This window comes from Pocillopora verrucosa, chromosome 3 (assembly GCF_036669915.1).
Source record: "Pocillopora verrucosa isolate sample1 chromosome 3, ASM3666991v2, whole genome shotgun sequence".
Lineage (NCBI taxonomy): Eukaryota > Metazoa > Cnidaria > Anthozoa > Scleractinia > Pocilloporidae > Pocillopora > Pocillopora verrucosa.
In genome coordinates, this window is record NC_089314.1 from 634,539 (window position 1) to 656,057 (window position 21,519).

Genomic DNA, 21,519 nt, shown 5'->3' on the forward strand with positions numbered 1-21,519 from the left:
CTGTTGTTTGCTTGATGCATATGAGGAAGCCTAAACATTTCAGGCACCCTCTTGACTGATTAGAAGTGTCTGAACCTTAGGTAAAATGTTATGAAGATTTGAGGACCAATCTTCCTAGAAAAACAATTTAAGGTGGATTTAGGGAATGTTCTCTTTTGAGTTACACCCAATGAGCAAAAGAGCAAGTTCCCAATTGAGGAGAAGTGGTAGATATACTTAGGAGCATAAAAACACCTTTTAAGCTTCTTACTGTTTAACAGTAATATTTTTTGGCTTGCTGAATTTTGAACCATTATTCAGTTTTCCTCAGTGTTGTTTCTTCTTTAGGACTGTAACACAGAAGGGAAAACCCTGTTCAAAGCTCTACTTTGGTTAGTAGTTAAATGGCTCTTTTCATTATGAATTAAAAACTGTAACAAGCAAACTTAGTTGTTGAATCAGCCAGCCATGTCTTTTCCCATTGTTATGGTCATGGCCAAAATACACATAGATTGGAAAAAACACACACAAAAATACAAGTTGTGATGTTTGAATACAAAACCTTTCATCATATGACAATAACATTTACATGCAACATCGCACTTTCATTTAAAAATAATAATCCTGAGTACATCTCTATTTACATTAATATGCAGTAACACCACCACCAAGGTCCTCTTTTCAAACAAATTCTCCATAGAAAAGCAAAACTTTTGGTGAAGTGACAGGTGATTCTCTCTATGTTTAATTTTAGCTTTGAGCTTTCAACAAGTTTACAAACACCTTCAACCCTCTCTTCTTCACAGAAGTCATCAATATGGCTTCTCACTGCAATGTTAGTACATCACCCATCCTAGTCATCTTTACTGACTAGCTAGGGAGTATTTAGGAGCTGGAAAGGAGAAAAATTTTCCAAATGATGGGTCCTGAGAGGTCAAAAGCCATAATCAAGTGTGATCTTTGGTTGTCTGCCTCACTATATTTACACCTCTATTAATTAATCTTGAGTGGTGAGCACTGAACATGTTTTACAAATTTGAGGAAGTGTTCAAAGACATCTGTTACATTATGTTTAATTTCAGCAGTTTCCACACTTTTAGCTGAACTCAAAAATTATTTGCTGTCTATATGCATACATAGTGAAGCACACAAATAATCGCATTGATAATGGCTGTGCAGTACATCATGCTTTTAATTAATAAACTTATGTATATTTTCTACATGGGTAAAATTACCAGTAGTTTAAAGTATGTGAATTGATCAAGTTCCAACCTGTTATTTGTATACTGGTATTTTTGCTTGAATTTTCTAGCATTCTGTATATATGAATTCAATTTTGGAACTGAAACCAAACTCTAGTCTACAATAATATCTAACTGCAGCTAATTACATTTTACTTGGTCCAATACCCTTTGGTATGAGAGGTATTATAGTCTTGCACAGTTTTTGAGCATGTCCTAACGCTATTGACAGTTTGTGTCATTTTAGAGTCTCTGAGAATTTTCTCCAAATTGATTTGATTCTTTTCTTATGACTGGAGATAGCCTGGAGATTGGCTGGACAGGTTTAGTAATCTCCTGATTTTCTTTCCAATGATGGAGTGTGGATTCAACCACTTCACAAGTATTTGGCTCTTTATGCTGTTGTAACACTTGTGCGAGGGCTATCATCATCATGTTTATAAGGTTTTTCTATAAAATCCATTGACTTCTTGAGTTTGTTCAATGTTTTCTGCACTCTTAAGGCTGTCAAACGGGCAGTAGGGTGGCTCGCCCAACACTCAGTCATCAGCTTTGCCAATGTTTGGAGTGACTGTTAGAAAAAAAGAAATATCAATTAATCATCAAACTAATGTCAGATGTTTACATAGCATGATGAGTACTACTTGTACAGACAAGCTTAATAAGAAAAAATCACAGAGCTCATTTGGCATCAACAGTAAACATCTTCTTTGATTATTCACCATAGGTGCAAAGTGGCCTGCTCTAGGTATTATTTAAAGCAAGAACTTTCCTTATAACCTTGGAAGAATCTAGTAATTGAAATGGTTGAGTTGTTCCAATGACACTGGACCTTGCACAAGTTAAGGCTAACTCCCTTTCCTTGTTCCTGGAAGACTAGTCAGGCTAATCAAATGACTACCCCTACTAACACTGCATAAATGCCTGACAATGTCCCTTCCTGACAAGTTGCAGTATCACTACCACCCAAGCTTCAAATGTCCCACTAACCTCATCTCTGATACCATCTGTTGGGAAACTAAAGGACGTCTCTTTTCTGTCACCACAACTTTCTTCACTTCATCAAAAGATGGATCACCCGGTAACATGTCAAAGTATGGAACTTGGTAGTCTTCACACATTCCAGTTTCTGATAGGAATCAAAATTTAAAAAAAGGACATAATTTGCACCCTATAGTCCTGTTCACTACCACCCAACTACCTATTGTTATCTACCTGGTAAGAACAGTGATAGTTGAGCTATTCAAAACATGATAGACTTCCAGTGACTTTTTTCCTTTGCAAATGATTTCCAACTTAGTGATTTTATTTCTAAGGAGGAAAGGCTGGAATGAAAAGGTAGTGAATAAACAAATTTTAGGGGGAGGAAGTTATCAGGGGACGTCATACAAAATCAAACATCTCTAGATTTAAAATTTCAAGAGGTTAACAATCTAACTAAACACTGCTTGATTCTGCAGCCATATATAAAATTATCATACACTGTTTCATACATTGATTCATCCACCATAATTTAAGATAACAGTTATTACATTCTGTTGATTCACTGCTTTAATTGGTATCAAGCGCAGCATATTTGAATGGGCTAACAAATACACTTACCATCAGATATACATCTTCTTGCAATCTCCCACAAAACAAGAGCAAAAGAGTAAATATCTGCCATCTTAAATGCTGCAAAATTTCTAGAATCCAGGTTATTTTCTAACACCTCTGGAGCCATATATCTCCTTGTTCCAACTCTTGTATTCTGGCTTGATGTCAATTTCTTCAGTGTCAGTTGAGTATTTAACTGCAAGGCCAAAGTCTGCAATGCAGCAGTTAGGTTTTCCTTCACTAGTATGTTTTTACTCTTGATATCCTCGATGAGCAATTGGAGGTTTGCCCTTAGTTCCCTGAATTTCAGTGTGAAGATGAGTTAATCCTGCTGTAGGCTGACAATGCAAGCTTGAGCATGGTCTTCTTGTTGAGGCAGTGCCCCCTTAAGAAGTCATAGAGTGAACCATAAGGGTGTAATCTGAGATCAGGTACATCTGAGTCACCTGGTTGCTTCCAATGATGTCTGATGCTATGAATCCAAGAATGCTTTCATGGCGAAGTAGAACAGTTTGGTAGATTTCTGTTTCCCTCTGCCACGAGGATTCACAATGTGAAAGGAATATTTTGACAGCCACATCTTCACCTCTCCACCTGGCCTGCCACACTTCTCCATACCTTCCTTTGCCAACACTTCTGATTAGTGTCACTTGCTTAGCTATTGTTCGTTGTACCTGCCATAATTAATCATACAGAAGGACCTCAGTACACTATAGGGGTTTGCCTGAGGAATGCCTCCACTTTGCTGATGACAGACTTTGCAGTTTCCAGGGCACTTATCACATAAATGTATAAACCCTGAGTATGACTACATGACTGGTGACTTTTCTGACACTCAGATGAAAGAGCTTCTGATTGTGAAATTAGAACAGGTTTGAACCCAGATTACCCGTTTTCCACACATGGGACAAAAATGGTGCCGGGTTTATTGACATGGGTGTTCTCGTAGAAGTCGGAACTTATAATTTTGCATAAGACAGCTGTAGTGGGTTGTGTTACTAAAACATGTCTTGCTTACCAAAAGTGGTAATCCCGAGCCACTGCCAGAGCTCTGATCCAGCATATCTTTCAGGTTGCGCCTGGCATTATGTATGGATTCCCATACTTCTCCACATCTAGAGGTGATGGACACTCTGCTATGCACCACTCTGAACCTACAAAACACAAACAAGTCAGAGAGGGGAAAGGATGACAATTTAAATCTTACCTGGCTGGACACAGGGAAATTCGAACCAGAAGTGCTAGGTTTTTTGCAGCCAGATACAAGGGTTTAGATCCAGGGTGGGTTAAGAGGTAAAGAGTTACCTTACTTTGGTAGAAAAGGTCTGTAAGGTCTAGGATACGTGAAGAAAGTCAGTCACTTGTGCCTTTCACAAAACAAACATTGAGATCAAATCGCACCCTTAGGTGGGGTCATTGAAACATAATTTGGCCTGGGGGTTGGAAGTTGAACAAACACTCTTCAAAAATTCAAATTCTCAGGGAGTCAGGAGTTACTTGGGGGGGGGGGGGGGGGGGAGATGTTTAAGCATCCAATCAATATCTACACATTACTTAAACAAAACATGGAATATGAATTCTTTGAGAGAGAGAACGGCATTACTTCACTTACACTATGTACTAACCGATAGCAAAGAACGCTGAGGAAGATTATGAACACCACAACGCAAACTCCAGCACTGATGAAGAGGATGGAGTACTGCTCCGTTACACCATCTTCAAACTCCTCCTCTACAGTCTCACCTGTGGTGAACAAAGAAACGTCACTGTAGATCGGTATAAACTGCAGAAAACAGGGATAAAATCTAGCAACTTTCTTTTTTCTGATTTTTTCCCTCATCTTTACAGAATGGTACTCTTTCTTTCTTCTTTGGGGCTGTTTTTACTTCCCTTTTTTAACTGAGGACTTTCTACCATTTTTTAGTTATTTTTTTTAATTAAAAAAAAAAAAAACATTTATTTTAGCACACAGAGAGTGATATGTTGTTTGCACCAATCAGATCATTTAGGGTATGTATCTCGCACCAATCAGATCACCACATTAGGGTATGTATCTCGCAGCAATAAGAGTGTTGTTGTTTTTTTTAATTGGAGCAGTTCTTTAACGGCAAGCTGTGTTGCAAGATTCATGATTTGTTGAGTGTGCTGATTATATTTTTCTGGATTGGTTTGGTCTAGGTCCTAATTTTGTCAACAAAATAAACCACTCAAAAAGATGACAATATGGACCATGTAAAAAGCTGACAATTGTTTCTCAAATGTTGCACATGTTATATATTCAATAGTGACATCTCATTTACATCTACATTTTCATCTACTTTTATTACATTGGTAAAATCTGTACAGAAATCACACCAACCTACTTGCACACAAAGTGAGAAGAATATATCAAGGCTTGAAATTATATTATGATCGATTTTCATCAAGAAATGGGCCAGGAATATTCCAAACTAGTGTAAATAATCATGAAAGCAGATTGTGGAAAAGCAATTGTGTGACGCTCAGGAAATTGGAAGATTACATGTTATGTTATCACATACCAGACAAAAATATCCTTAGATTCTCAGTCAACATTTTGTACCCACTCTGCAGTCTGCAGTGGGTTAATTCGACATTTTTGTTCTTTTCCGTGTTAATAATCTTCTTTCCTTTTATAACAATGTAGACATCATTTACAAAGTTTCAAGAAAACCACCCACCCCCAAAAAAATAACTCTTGCAAACATAGCATGCCTATGTTTGATTTTCAATGAGCAAAGATCATTCCATAGGCAAAGAGCTTCAACATGTGTATTTTGTCAAGTGCGTAATGGAAATAACATGAAAAATGAGCTCCAATATGAGCAGTTGCCACGAAAATTTCCCTAGGGAATTTTCCCAGGAGATTATGACACCTTCCTGGTTTATTAAATTTTATTTGAAAATATGTTTTTCTTAATAACTCGGGTGCTTTGAAAGATTTCAGAAAATTTTTTGTAATGAAAATGTTAGGTTAAATGTTTGGATTAAGTTTAGTCAAATAAAAGAAAAATCAATTTTTTCAGCCTCTAAAGGTGGGAAGTAACCTTAAGATGACAATGAACTATGATTTATTATACATACATGTGAGAAGAGGAACCTTGAAGAAAAAAAAGTTATCTGGTTATGAGGTTCTATGAAAATAATAATGTAGTAGAAAGAATTATGAATTTTTAAAGCAGGAACTGCTCTCAAAATTTGCTCAAGGCACAGTTAACTTATGGTTACATACATCTATAGCAGCAGTATAACAAAGTGGAAGTGATATTCTACCAGAGGTGAAACTGGACACGTCCTCCTCATTCAGATGGGGTGTATTGAGCTCTATCAGTTGGTCTTATTTTATGGGTAATTGTATAGTGAAGAGTGAAAGTCAGATGTTACAACAAGAGTCTCTCCACCAGGATGAAAGCATTGTTGAAGTTAACACTTACCCCATTGGAAACCCCATAAACAAAAATTGTGCTAGCATGATTTCATATCATCACTAGAAAATCCATTAGTAGTTGAAAGTCAAACAATATCCCTTATCTGTAAAATATTGCACCCGCCATTGACATCATAAGACACTTTTCATAAGAGATTGTACAAGAGTTCGCATGCTAGTAAATTACTGGTACTTAACTACCTAAGTGGCTAAGAGAGAATATGATGAATGTGTTCCACTCAAATTCCATGAGTGAACTTACTTGTATTAGTTAAAACTGATATTTAAACTTGAGAGGCAAAAGTAACAAACATTTTTTTTTTCAATTTTTTTCATAAATAATTATTAGAATGCTTTTGCTATTTTCACTTGAAAGTAGCAACAGTAAGAAACCCACACATTTGAAAGAGAGCACTAGAACCAAAGATCTATTTTTTACTCTCTTTGAGATGTCAATTTCTTAACTCAGATACCTACTTAACATATTCTAAGGCAGTATCATTCTTGATTGTAAAATGCCATTTACCTCAATCATTTTTTACTTTAGGGGAGACACTCAGATCTCATGCTCACTTTCTCTAAATAGACTTATAAATGGGTCCCGCAAAACATGTAATTAGAAGCTAGTATTCTTTCCAAAAGGAAAAAGTGATAAGCATAGTCACCCAATGCTACCAAGGGCAAAATCATAGTTCATGTGTTGAATTAAAGAGGCTACAACAGAGCAGGAGCATGTTGAAAACTTTGCACTCTATAACAGTCTTCCCATTCATAACCATCATCATTCCTTTCTGACTTCCAATTTCATTTTGTGTCTATCTGAAAAAACTAATAAGGGTCAACTTCATAAGCTCATAATAAAGCTTTGGAAGAACCTTACCTGTGGTAGGACTAGGAGTTGTTGGCAAAGTGGGCTTTAAGAATGTGTTACACATGTCGCCATCTTGACAGCACTCCATAGACAGTTGCTTCTTGTGAACATGATCCGGTGTGTTGCATTGCATGCTGGTCTTTTCATCAGGTGGTAGGCAGCCATAAGTGATGAGCTCATAACTGTCATCAACACCAGGTTCCACCTTCTTGTAGCACTTTCCCTCAGTTGTGCAAGTTTCATTGTCATGGTCACCAGGGCAGCTATGTGTACTACATCTGCACCTTAGACTTAGGGCTTCAAACATTAAAAAAATAATAACAATTAAAATACAATAGTAAGAGACACACCGACAAACAAGCTAGCCTTTAAAACAATAACAATTTCTATGTGACTTTTTAATAATTATAATCAGATCTCTCTTGCCAATTTCCCAAGTTGTGCTTTTCTGAAAAATTCCACTGCACTAGTTACTTATTTTGTTCTTATTCCTTAACCTGACAGGTGTTTAGGCAGACAACTAGAAGAGTTGCTTTTTCCAATCCTTTAAAGTAATTAACTCCAGGATAATTCCTAATCCTATTTTACAGTATGGAGACAGAGGAAAATTAAGTACAAAATGCTTGTCTCCAAGATGTGAATTCATAGAGTGGGGTTACTTCATGAGACAAGTCTCTTCACGAAGGATTTTATGTTTACTAGTTTATCTTGAGGGAAAGTTGGAGCTAAACTTTTATAACAGAGCAGCACAAACAGGAAAGAAAAAAAGAAAGTCATTAAAAATTGATACAGTGCTTCTGAAAAGAAAATAATCAACAAAATTTAATACTTAATAGGCACTTGCTATTTACTAGTGTCCTATAAGAGTCTTTATGTAATCTTATTTTTTCAACTCCAGGAGAGCCAGCCAACAACAAATCTAAGGAAACCACTGAGGATGAAAAAAAATTACTGATAATTATGTTTATTTAATTTGTTTCAAAGATGATGAAATATCCAAACCATCTTGCTATCTAAACTGAGGAAAGATTACATCTTATTTATCAAAAGGCATTTTGTTTACTATTCATAATCATTTTAATTCTATTTTAAGGTATTGGCTCTCTCATATTATTTTAAAGAAATATCAAACTTTTTAAACATACAGGTATAAAATTTGTATGCAGTAAGAATTTACATGGATAAACTGAGAACATTGTGTCAATGAAAGATCAACTGGAGTAGAAGGATCACCAGTTACTGCACGACTTTGAAGAAAGTGATATTGCAAACTAAAGCAGCATGCTTCTAAACTGTAAAATTCTTTCTTTACCCTAAATTCCTAAGGCATCAAAACATCTTAAGTGGACTATCATGAAAGATGAAAAGAATAAAGAAAAAATAAGAGCCCCCCACTTTTACTCAACAAGTACATTGTTCTCCTCACTCAAATTTTACCAATATGGATCACTTGAGTTATAAGCTAAGATCCAAGAATCCAATTGTCATCATACAATTTTAATTAGCACAGTCAGATATTGCAAACTGCCTAAATTAAGTTTGTCTTCACACGCCATTCAAATTGTGTCTTCTTTGACCTGGTAGTTGGTTATTTTGGAAGCAATGTGGCACTAAGCTATAAACCTTGTTTTTGTCTCAGAGAGGACATTAAATTACAGGAGACCAGAATAAATCTCTTCAACAGACATCATATTTGAAATCAAAATTTTGACCACTGGTTTGATTGCATTAAATTTTAAAACACAAAGCCACTTTCCACTCATACCAATCACAACCACTATTATTTCAGTCACTGAGAAAGATAAATACTGAATATCCATTGTGTGAGACAACCTTCAACAAAATATCAATAACTTAAAAGCAGTTGACATCAAGATTAATCTTTTGTACATTTGCTGCATATAGTATGTATGTTTAGTGCAGATTGTCTGCTTAGAATAAATTGTTTTTCAGTCAGCATATTTCCTCATATGACCAGAGGCATGAGTTTTCATACTAGCAGCAACTTTGTAAGACTGTTTGAAAACAACCTTTGCAGGAGGTTTATGATATTGTTATTGCTTGAATTCCATGAAGTGCTGTCAAAGTATATACTCCTGACACCATGATCAATGAACAGATATACGAATCTAAACCCCAAAGAAGGAAAAAAGGCTTGCTTATGATATCATAATTTGCACATTTCAATGTCACCTTCAACAGCAGCCAAGATCAAGTGGCACTACTCTAAAAGCTTTTACTCCAAACATTGATTAAAAGAAGCCCAACAAAAAATTGATCAATATTATTCACCTTGCAATTTGAATTCAAGACAAATAGGTGGACTTGTGCATTGCTCAATGATTAAACTTCAGCTCAAAGCTTTATTCTGATTGCACATTAACCCAACCAACCAAAAAGTGAAGTTATTTCCATTTTGTGATGGCAAGAAGTACAATAAATCTTGATAAAACTCCATTATTTAGTCTCCCATATCTGAGTTAACATCTTTAATATTGAAAGATTCGTTAAGATCAAAGTACATTGGAAGAAAATGTAAACTAATTAACATTGATAATATTCTTGAACTGCCATTGAAAAAAGGCGTTGAAGTAATTACTCAACATTTTTCAAGAAATGCAACATCTGCCAGTCATCTGACCATTTTCTCTGGACTAGATTGAAAGTGGTTTACTTTTTGTGGAAATAAACAAAAGATGTGTGAGGAGCACATGCTTGTTACTACTGAATAATTAGAGACGAAGGCAATATAATTGATTGAAACAATTGGTATGCTGTCTCAATAAAGTATGGCCAAAACAATAATTTCCTGAGTGTAAAAAGATAAATCAATTAATAACAGTGAGTTATTACTTTGCACATATAGAGGCATCCAAAGTGGAATCTGCAGTACATGATTATTAACTGGTTGACCAGTCAGTAATGTCAAATTAGTTAACCAAACTTGTGCAGAGTCTGCAGCTGGTTAGTTATGGAATAAGACACTCAAAAATCAATCAACCCACAAATGAATCTAATTGAGTGGAAATTGAAAAATGTATAATACCCTGGCTGTGAATAGACTTCTAACATAAATCTGAAGTAGTTACACCAATTCTTATGAGTTAAATTGTTGAAAAGCTGTGAATCAATTTGCCAATTGTACTAAGCATAGAACATGTGTGCCCTGTGTACAAAGTACAATGGAAACAATAAATTTGCATAATTGAAAACTTCACTTGGATCTAACAAAAAGTAATTGGGATTGTTAACAAAATAATCTGATAAATTTTTTCTACTTTTGCCCAGTAAGGAACAAAGAGTTCTTTTGAAGGGTGAAAAGAAAACAGCTCCCACACCTTTTTGAGATAGAATAGAGCAGGTAAATCCCGTTACAAATCCATGTTTGCTTAGCAAACTAACGATTAATCCGTAATGCGCTTTAGATTGATGCAAAGGCAAATAGAAAGAAATGGTATGGAAGACTTTCCACATGAAGGCTTTCCCTTAGCGCACAATTCATGCTACGTTTTTTTTCCTTTTAGCAGAGATCAGTGACAAGTAGATGAATGCAAAGATAACGTTTTACTTAATTCAATTCAACGATCACTTACTTTGGATTCAATGAATAGAGAGATCAACAGCTCTGACTTAAATTCAACTTTTTGACGCGATCTTCGATAAATTCACTTGGTGGAGCCTTCAGTGGAAGCTCAGGGAAGGAAAGGGTCATATCAGTTGAGAAACAACAGCGTGAAGTGATAATACTCTCCAATATCATCTACCAGTACTCACTTTCAGATAGAGTACAAGCTCTTGAGGATTGCTCGCAGAAATCTACACACGCTCATATCAAATATTTTTTTCAACTTTTTAGACTCCAACTTCATGAAGTCAACGTTCAACAATAAGAAAACAAAAAACCCAACAAAGCCTAAAGATCTATTCTTAAATTCTAAACAGCAACTTCCTTTTGTTTCGGAAAGAACTACTTAAAACACGAACACAGCTAAGTGGTTTTCATATATGAGTTTCCTGAGATGCATGCGTGAAATTAAACGCAGATGTGACGCTAATTCAGGAACAAGTTTTACATTTGGAAGAAATAACGAGCTTTTCATTAAAAAAAATTTGAAAATAAAACATAAAGAGCTCTTGTCTAGTAGGTTTAACGAAGATTTAGCCGTTGATGAGAGAACAAAAAGGATTCACTTGCAACACAACAACAATGTGAAGGAATCAAAAAAAGCACGTTCGCAATGCCCACTGGCGACAAACTGGGCGCTCCTGATGTCTATCAGTGTAAATACACAGTCATTGCAAATACTTTCTTAGTCACAAAGTCTAAGAATATTATTCAAAGAAGCACTATACTGGAATGATGAAATTCTACATTTCTTCACTCTGAATAAAATTGTAAATGTGTAAATGTGAGAACAAACACGATTATTATGATACCAAACTTCAGAAAAGAAAACTTCGCTTCACACTTAAGAAACATAATTTCCCATACTAAGAGAAGTAATTAGGAGGCAGTCTAGTCTGTAGGCATGAGATGTGCGAAGCAAATCTTGCGAGAAATTTTCAAATCGAAGTCTAACATCCAGAGTACGCCACAGGGATATACCAGCATGCTGACAAGATCAGAGCGCGCGAAATAAACTTCTTTCTGTCAAGTAACAAAGCTTCATCTCCTAACTCCTAACAACTCCATCATTCGCAGATTACGTTTTGCTAATTATATCGAGATCGTTTGCTGGTGTTTTCACAGCACTATACAAGTAAAATTTTAAGTGATACTCTTGCGTGTGGTAACTCTAGCTCCGTATTTTCGTAGTGACGATCAGTCGACACAATGATTAAATGGCTTAAATAACCATTCTTTATATTATTTTCCGAGGGATCAAACCACCTAAGCTATCAACTAAGTTATTTTATAAAGGGAAGATGAATTCGTTGCGTTTGCGGTAAAGTTTTCTCAGAAGCGATTCCCGCCGCCATGCCGCCACCAAAACCTACGGGTTTCTATTTGTTCATACTTCCACGATTCACACCTTTGATGAAAGCACAAATCAAAAATTAATCACTTAAGACTCCTTACCTTGAGCTAGAAGGTAAAGGAAGACGAAGAAGACCATGAAAAAGAAACATAATCCACCTTTCGTCGCCATATTGATCAACTGCGATTGGAACAAATAGCCATCGGGAGTTCGCTCGAAAATGGCTACAACACAGAAGCGGTGACGTATTCTACCCCCTACTGAGACAAGTCTTAGGATCGAAAAACACGCCTAACTTAAAGATCTCGAACTATTTGCCTCGGCACCCAAAATTTAACTCGTCAAGGCTCGTAATACAATGATATTTGAGTGAGGGAAGTCAGTGCAGCGCAGCCGATATCCACACGGAATTTGACAAGTATGCGACGGCTTGTGTTGTTCGAACTTGCAGAAGGAAATATGCCATATAGAGAACAATAAACACTAATCATTCTTTTCATAGCGACCAATCACAGAACGGATTAGCGAATTCTTCTAGAATTACAATATGGTGCTAAAAGAAAGCAGTCTTTTCACCGAATACAAATTCAAAATCATACAGAGTCTTTTATCTGGTAGCCAAGGAAGAAAATGCGACTTACACCTTTGTTCGACTTGACTACGAACTCGGCTACGGGCGCCATTTTGTGGGGAAATGTCTGCGGTTTCTTTCTCTTTGTTAGCTACGGATCGAATTGATCTGTTCAAACTGAAACCGTGCCTCCTATGGATGAGGAACTTCAAAGATTCACCCATATTTGACCATATTTAAGCACAACATTCCGTTGGAAGATTTCTAAACTTGAACACCATTCAGAACATATCAGTAAATGATGAAATTAAGAGATCCTCGCAGCTAAGAAACACTACTGAAACGAGTAGTTGTTAATAGGACCTGAAAAAAATTTTCAGGCCTGTACGGGATTTGAACCCATGACCTCTGCGATACCGGTGAATAAAATAAAATAAAATAAAGCAATAAAGTAATAAAGTAATAAAGTAGTAAAGTAGTAGTAATAAAGTAAATACTTTTTAGTAATTGCTTTTCGCGGATTTCCGATCATTTTTTTGATGACTACGAGGAGCAACTGATCAGTGAAAGCGATTTACTAGAACCTCTGATCTAGAGACCGAGAAACTATTTGTTGTTGTTTGAATAGCCCAAATTCTCTAATTTTTCTACGATTCTATAAATAAATGCAGCTTTGGAAAAAAGATGAGAGAAAAACATTCGCATAAAACTGGAAGATAATTTTGTCATTGTAGCATCACTAAAGTAGTGATTTTTTTTTCGACTGATAAGAAATCCGAGAGCTATAGAACTCTCAGAATTAACCCAAACTTTGCAGAGCAGACGCCCTGTTTAAGAAAAGTCAATAGTTCAGCAGTTTTAGCGGCCTCAAACTTATCAGACGTGAGGGTATCAAATCAGTTGGTCACGGTACGTGTGAAAATTCCTCATATTTTGTAACGGGAAAGAATATCGCGGAGAAAGCTGACAAATTTTCGCAGGTCAGAAGTATCCAAACTTTAGTTAATTAAGTCCTAATATTCACGTTCAACAAACTTTCTGAAACTCTTGATTCTTTTTGGCAATCAGACACAACGGCGAAGTTTTGCTTACGACAATATATCGACCTTAAAAGACGGGAGGAAAAAAGACGGTCGAAAAACTGAATCACTGACAAAAAATCAGGGGGACTCCTTAGACAGCATCATGGAGGAATGGAAGGCTTTCACTAAAAAATTCAGTTTCTCAATTTTACAAACCTTTCTAGAGAATGGTGTTGGTTACTAGAAACTGAAATCTCAATGCGGATCATGGAGCATGAAAATTCTAGTTTCAAGTGTAATTCTTGAGGAGAACTGAGGGGTAATTTTCTAAAGAAACTGGTGCTATGTGGGTGCAGGGGGGTATTAAAAGAAAATTTGGTCTTTTTATCGAGTTGATAATGTTAATTGGTCACCGAAGAGAGGCTATAAAGCTGGCGTTTCAAGCGCGATAACCTTTCGTCAGAGGGAAAGACAAAACAAAAGGACGCTCTTTTAATTTAATGTTGCAACCAAGAGATTATAAATTGCTACTTGTTTCATTATTTTATTATGTTTTTGTTATTTCTCTCGCTACTGTTGACTACATGCAAAGGAAATAAAATAGTTGTTATAGTTTTTTTTTTTCAAAACTGGTTCCAACTCTCTTCAGTTGATAACTGTGAGTTTAGTTTACCATTTGATGTTTTGACCGACATTTGTTTTCTCCAGCAATCGGATTTCTTTCAGGCTCAATGCACTGTGTTTTGTTCTGCTTTTGGTAAAACCTTCATTTGGAGGATTGACATAATTTACCAATAGCCTTAAAAAAAAACAGAATAGCAGCTTACTTTAAGCGGATCCTCGCTTATTTTAGAATAATTTATTTTATTATTATTTCATTCTTTTCAGTTTATGACGGAACTGATGACAGCTTACTTAACAAAAAAAACAAAAAAAAAGTACTCTCCCGTCCCTCGCCTCCCTCCCCCCCCAAAGGGAAAAAGGAAAAAACAGCGTAGACCTTTAAAATGATTTTTGCATCAGATTTGACCAACTTTAGTCAGGTCAACTAGCAAAAGCGAAACGGGTGAGCTAAAGGAACTTTGCCTTTTTGTTCATATGGGAAATTTCAGCCCGGTTAGAGAACTATTTTTTTCGACCCAGCAACTGCTTTCTAAAACTGAGCTTTCAATTTCTATCCAGGAAAAATTAACAGCCCGATTATTGAGATCGCAGTTGTAATTACGAAGATCTTGGGAACCGAACCAGCCCATCTTGCGGTCATATGAATACATCGAATGTTTTTTACAAAGAGGACAGTGGTATGTGAGGTGAGACTGTTCGAACTTGATCGAGTCAGCCCGCGCGGGTGGTCAGGTTTATATTACTAACGTGGTTATTGTGAGAGGCCTTCAATTGCACTTAATTCAATCACTCGAAATTTACTGAGATTTGTTATCTATTTAGCCACATGTCCACAAGTTAGTTTTTTCACAGAACGCATAGATTCCATAGGTAAAGGCAAAATTTGTCTCATTGAACTGTTCTACCAACGCCTGATTTTTCGCAATCCTTACCATTTCGCAATATTTGCCCTTGTGATACACTTTTGAAGTGTCCCGGATCGAATGTCGGAAGAAGCGGTATTTCGGATATCATTTATTGGGACGGGCTAAAGTTATAAACAGAGAGACAATAAGTCTTATGGCCAATACTAAAAATATCGCAAACTGCGACAGCTATGCCTAATATTCTCAAGAACAAGATCATTTCTACAGCACTCAGCGCGTACTTCACAAACTTCATCAAACATCAGCTAGTCAGCTTTGCAGGAGACTTTGGACAAATTGCTCAAATGTTATGAACGTATTGCTCAAATGTTATGAACGTATTGGTAGGTGATTATCATACGGTCTGGCCCACCGGCGACTTGAGAGAAAAACAAAATTTGTAACTTAGATGCGGTATAGGTATTCTGAAAACTCGTCACTAGTGCTCCTCGATTTTAGCTCAAAGTCATCCAGAGAAAGCTTAATATCATGGCTTTTGATCGTACGGTCACGATCATTTTTTACTCCTTTGTTCAAACTATTTACAGCTTAACAACTATGCCAAGCGATGCGTATGAGGAGTATAATTCTTTCTCAGGGATGGCTATCATCTTCCCTTTACTGGTAATTTTACCCACCAAATGTTTATCGTCGTGTGGCCCACCCAACTTTTCTGTCACGGAACCGGAAAACAATGTCTTAATGATATATGAGAAATAAACAATGAGTGACTTACGGAAATGAAATTTAAATGAAATGACTCTCACAGGGTCAAGGCAACCCATATCTATAAAACAGTGCTTTGTTACTATTTTGCATCCCAGTAGCCTGCGAAAGAAAACGTTGTCGGCTCACATATTTCATATAATGTAACTACACGTGATGCATTTCGAGCTCTCTTTCTATTAGGTGAGGTTGTCACGTTCTGTCCTTTCCCACAACAACCGACATAGGAGCCTTAATCATGTTAATGGACTGTTTCCGGTATTAAGATTGGCGCCCGACAGACTCAAGTAATTATCTCCTGGCAAAATAATCCTCATTGAGAGAAATGGGGTAAAAGGTAAAAAATCCAAGTTAATACAACTTAAGTTACTAGAGAAAAGACGCTTTGATATCGTTCACATTTATAATTGTGTTTAATTTTTTTTATTCAGAAATCCGAGAGAGTGCTTATTTTGATGCTTTCAGAGTTTGAAACCAACAACTGAAGCAAAAGTAACCATTTCATTATTAAAGATGAGCCGATACCGGTAATAAATACTCGATATTATCCAAACCGGGTCAGATCGGAGGATAGCCATGCTGTGTCTCAACTTGAGCCTGCGTCTCTCTGGTCATCACCCAAAGACAAAAAGCGGAGTCGCGCGCGGTGAACCATGAATGACGAGCGAGGGACCAGTGATTGTCTATCGGTTAGGGACGGAGGGGGGACGGGAGGGGGATCTGAGGATTTTGGGAGGGATCATATGGTTTTCATGGGGAACGGAGGGGGGATCAGTCGTGGCCAACAGAATACATAGCGCACGCGCGGGGGAAGGGGCGAAGACTATAGAAAATTGAATGTCACTTAACTGCCACTTTTATCGATACCCAACCAAAATCCACTGACCCCTCCCCCCTTCCTCCAGGCAGTAGATAAAAACCCTTCTTGACTTGTTCGTTAATTTTATTGCATCGATGTCCTCTCCGTATTTGATCAAACACACCAGGTGACATACCAGTGAACTCAGTGACCTCCTAACATTAATTGTTCACTTTCGTAGAGAGTAACAGCTTGGTTCAGATAATAGCGGAGCCAACTCTTGTCCCCTGGTACAGTTCGACGATACTGGATTTAATCATCACAAATTGCCTCGGGCGTTTTAGTTCTTCTGGGACTTTAAGTTTCCCTTTCAATTGTGACCATTCTGTTATCTTCGGAAATATGAATATTTCCGCTTACAGAAGTCGATCTTACAAAAGGCAGGTGAAGAATTTTAATAACGTCAACACTACAAATATGAACAGAGAACTATTGGAATTTGACAGGATCTATTAGTGTGAATACTAGAGACATAGATGAAATATATTCAAGGGGGTAAATGGCAATATCCGTTCGATTATTGAGAAGTACAATCCACTGAAAACAGTAACAACACGTGGTCAGGATAAACTATGGATGGATAGGAAAGTGCGCCTGTCAATTAGGCCTGGTGATTCAGCGATTAACCAGCTGATTTCCTTTTTACACAAGGTATGAAGCCTTAGAGAGTGATAGAGAGGTTCGTGCTGTTTTCCTGAATAAAGGCCAAGCATTTGATAAGGTGTAGCATGCTGGTTTGTTGCGTAAGTTAGAGGCTTTAGGAATACAACTGCCCTTCGATGGTTTGAAAGTTATTTGCTTAACCGAATGAGCTGGTAGTTATAGAAGGATAATCCTCTTTTTAGCAAACAGTCAACTCTGGAGTCCCTCAAGAGTCAACGATACTTCTGATGTTCTCACCTCTCCTCCTTTGATTTATGCCCATGATACTACACTGTTTGAAATTCTGATTTAAGAAGATCTCCAACTGGGCTGAAAAATGGTTGGTAACCATGAAACAAGATCACCCCTCTATTTCTTGACACCAGGTTCGTCAAAGACGTTGGTTCTCACATTCACTTAGGCTTAACTTTGCAGAGTAATTCTGTCGTGGAGATATCATATAGTTAAGATGTACAAGAAAGCTTCTAAATGGTTAAATTTACTGAAATATGTCCAATAAAAAGTTGATAGATCCACGTTAAGATGTTTGTACAAAAGCCTGATTAGACAACTCATGGAATACGAAGATGTTATCTGGAACAACTGTCGTAATTGTGATTCAGCTTTTCTGAATAATGTTCAATATGAAGCCGCAAGGGTAGTAACAGGAGCCATTAAGGAAATCAGCTCTGCGAAGTTAAATGTTGACTTAAGCTAATTTTACAGGATATTGCCAAGGATCTTGCTCCACGTCATTCAACTGAACTGTTTCTCAAACAATCTAAAGTGAACGTACACATTTTAGTCTCAGATCAAGAGTAAACTTAACGCAATTTCCTTTGAGAACCCCTAGATTTAAAAAGTCCTTTTTTCCATCCGCAATCACTAGCTGGAATTCTCTGGACTTAGATGTCTAAAACTCTGTATCTCTTCCCAGTTTTAGAGCGAAAATTCGGTCAATTCTCTTTCCGCATACTTACAATTATTTATATGACTGCTCTTTTACAAGGCGTACATCTGTTGATCACACCCGCCTTAGACTTAGGTTTCCTTGTCTCAGAGAATGTTTCTTTGAAATTAATTAACAGTTGTGCATCGCCTCTTTATGAGTGCGGTCTTGACTCCGAATCAGTGAAACACTTTTTCTTGTATTTAAAGAAGATTCTTGCTCAAGGTATGCCGCTCAACGCAACGTCCTCCTTCACTCTGCTGGTAATATTCTAGATGAAATTTGGTCATCGAGCAGCGGTGTAAGGAAACTGAATTTGTATTGTAAGGTATTGAGTCTGTAAATTACGAAATCAACTGTGCTTTTTTCCGCAAGGTACAAACGTTTATAGTTAATACTAACCGCTTTTCGGTAGCCATTGTTTCATTGTTCTAAATGATGTATCCCTAAATTTGTAAGTTAAACGCGCTATTACTACAATTTGTGTGTTGTTTGGGTGTCTGTTGGTATGAATTAAATTTTGTAATATTGTAATATCCCTTGTTAAGCCTTGGTGCTTTTGAGGAAAACAAAAAATTTTGATATTGTAGAAAAAGTGTGAGTTGCGTTGGGTGTTGAAAAAGAAAAAAACAAATAACACGATGCTGACCCATTCTACCCATCACACCTTTCAAATAATTATTTTCCAAAATAAAGTGAATGCACAGAATAAAGGAATGGAATATTATTTTTCATGTTAAATAAGACCAAGTTAACCAAGTGGGAATTAAGATATTTCGTCTATCGGTTGGAGAATAACGAATTCCTTCCAAACTTGCTGATCAGTATTTTTAAGCTTGTCAATCTAACAGTCTAAAGGAACTGAGCATTATGATGGCCTATGTCCTGCTTTGCTATCCCCAATTTACGATAAAAAACGACTTTTTCTACCCATGGATTTTTAAAATGGCACGATAAAACCTATTTTAAGAGCAATAGTTACTTCTGTCCTGTTACTGTACCTACCGACATAATTATTCCTTATAGCGAACTATTTTTATCGCATGCCAATGGCGAATTCTAGTTCTTATGTCAAAGTCTCTGGGAAGGAACTCACTGCGTTCGATTTATGTGCGAGTTATGTGGGCCCTCACACAGTTTAGGTATCCTCACATTTTAAAACTTAATACGTATATTCACATTTTATCTTTCCATTTTTTATGCTCGTCGTTATTTGGCTTTGTTAATAAGGAGTAAAGCAAAAATGGCACCTTGTGTTCAGTTTTCATCATTACTGAAAACTCCATGTTCCTCTTGTTGTGGAAGTTGTATGAAAGCGGTATTAGAAGAGATGGCTCGATAAAAGCTATTTTAAGAGCAATAATTACTCGCGTCCTGTTACTATATTTACTTACCGTCATTATTTGTCCTTATAAAGAACTATTTTTATCGCATGCCACAAGCGAATTATAATTCCCATGTCAAAATCTTTAGGAAGGAACTCACTGCGTTCGGTTTATGTGCGAGTTATGTGGGCTCTCACATAGTTTAGGTATATTTTAAAAATACATGTAGTCACATTTTATCTTTCCATTTTTTACGCTCGTCGTTAATTGGCTTTGTTGACAGGAATAAAGCAAAAATACACGATGGAGCAAAAAGAGAGAACGAACTTTACGTTGGTGAAAATCCCCTATTTCTTTTTAAAATCGCGTACAAGACCATCTTCAATCTACCAAAACGTTATATCCGTGAAAGTTGATATTTGCGAACAGTGTCAAGATGGTTTACAGCTAACAATGATTAAAAAAATAATGCATATCTCGTAATCCAGTTTTCAAAAAATTTTGAGATCCATTTTTCGCCGCCTAAAACTGCGCCTTAAGTTAGTGCTCATGAATTAATAGGCTTTGATTTAGGGTTTACGTCATTGTGTACCGGCTAACGTATCCAACTGCGCGTCCAAAGTAAGCATCTTATTTTCGCGAGTTTTATTGCGCAGATTTCATTTCCTTTTTCCTCAATTTAACTGAAATGGCTCTTTCCATTGTTCTCTTTCCAGCAAACTCCAAGACATTTCGCAATTTTACCACACTTTGCTATTCAAAGGAAACTGTAATTCATATCCATGTGAAATAAACGGCCCAGAGTTGCTGCTAGTTGTGTTTGACATTAGTTTCATCCGCTTCAGGATCAGTTTTGAACCGCTTGAAGATGCAGTTCGACTCACTGCGACACATTTCTTCATCAGTTAGTGAGAGAAATTTGTTGCATAGAGGTAATATCTCTTTAGCTGATGAGTGACAATATTCTGATCCCATCTTTGTTGTATGTATAGTTACATGTACTGATATTTTTTTAAGGGGAGACCTCAGGTAAATCATTACTCGCAAGGGTCGAGGGTGAATTGAAACAGACACATCGAAACACACGTCATTCGTACAAGATAATTTGCAAGTGCTCAGTTCAGGCGACGTTCTTGCCGACGATTACGGGGGAAAAAGTGAACCGGCGAACAACAACAATGCGGTGCGTGAATAAAGTGTTTGAATTTATTCAGAGACGCCAAACTCCAGCGACCTTTCATTGTGAAAGGGTCGCTTAAACCCTTTGTTTGTATTGGATTCAACGCTGAAATACGTTATTATCAATTAACTGCTTTCAACACCAAAACTAAAGTCGGGAATTGAGACCTCTCAGGATCAGAAACTCACGAACAATAAAACTTTCAGATCCACCCCAGATAACAAGAAAAGGCGTTTGGGAAAACATAGAAAGTTCTGGTGGATATTATTTCTCCTGTAATGTTCCCAATTACTTCCGTTTTGGGAAAAACAGGCGAGTTAGACTAGCTATGGCTATTTGCAAGTCAGCTAATGTAACACTGATAATCTGGAAATTGAATTTAAAAAAGTGTGTTTGTAAAAGTTTTGCATGTATGCATGTATTTGATAAAAAATTGCCCGAGATATTTTTACATACAAATCACTTTAGCATGAAACAAAGAGGATCAAAGCTGGAGAGAAAGAACACGAGGTGCATTTTTGTCGTTTCCGGAAACTCAAACTTAAGCTGAATTCGTAAATAATAATTTATTTGTTCTAGGAGGCCCATAAGAACAAGCGAATAGA

At 36.8% G+C, this 21,519-nt stretch overlaps 1 protein-coding gene and 1 pseudogene across 1 annotated transcript; one reads left to right on the forward strand and one right to left on the reverse strand.

The window, feature by feature from the left end:
* Positions 1–519: 519 nt before the first annotated feature.
* LOC131769627 (bone morphogenetic protein receptor type-1B) lies at positions 520–12,560 on the reverse strand. Its single transcript, XM_066163778.1, is given in 15 exon segments — positions 520–1,791; positions 2,211–2,219; positions 2,221–2,235; positions 2,237–2,349; positions 2,823–2,967; positions 2,969–3,042; positions 3,045–3,081; positions 3,083–3,151; positions 3,153–3,235; positions 3,238–3,490; positions 3,835–3,893; positions 3,896–3,947; positions 4,420–4,559; positions 7,142–7,429; positions 12,213–12,560. Coding segments are annotated over 15 exon segments (1,584 nt in total). The 5' UTR covers positions 12,283–12,560; the 3' UTR covers positions 520–1,614.
* Positions 12,561–17,929: 5,369 nt separating this feature from the next.
* LOC136280041 (uncharacterized) lies at positions 17,930–18,844 on the forward strand (annotated as a pseudogene).
* Positions 18,845–21,519: the final 2,675 nt, after the last annotated feature.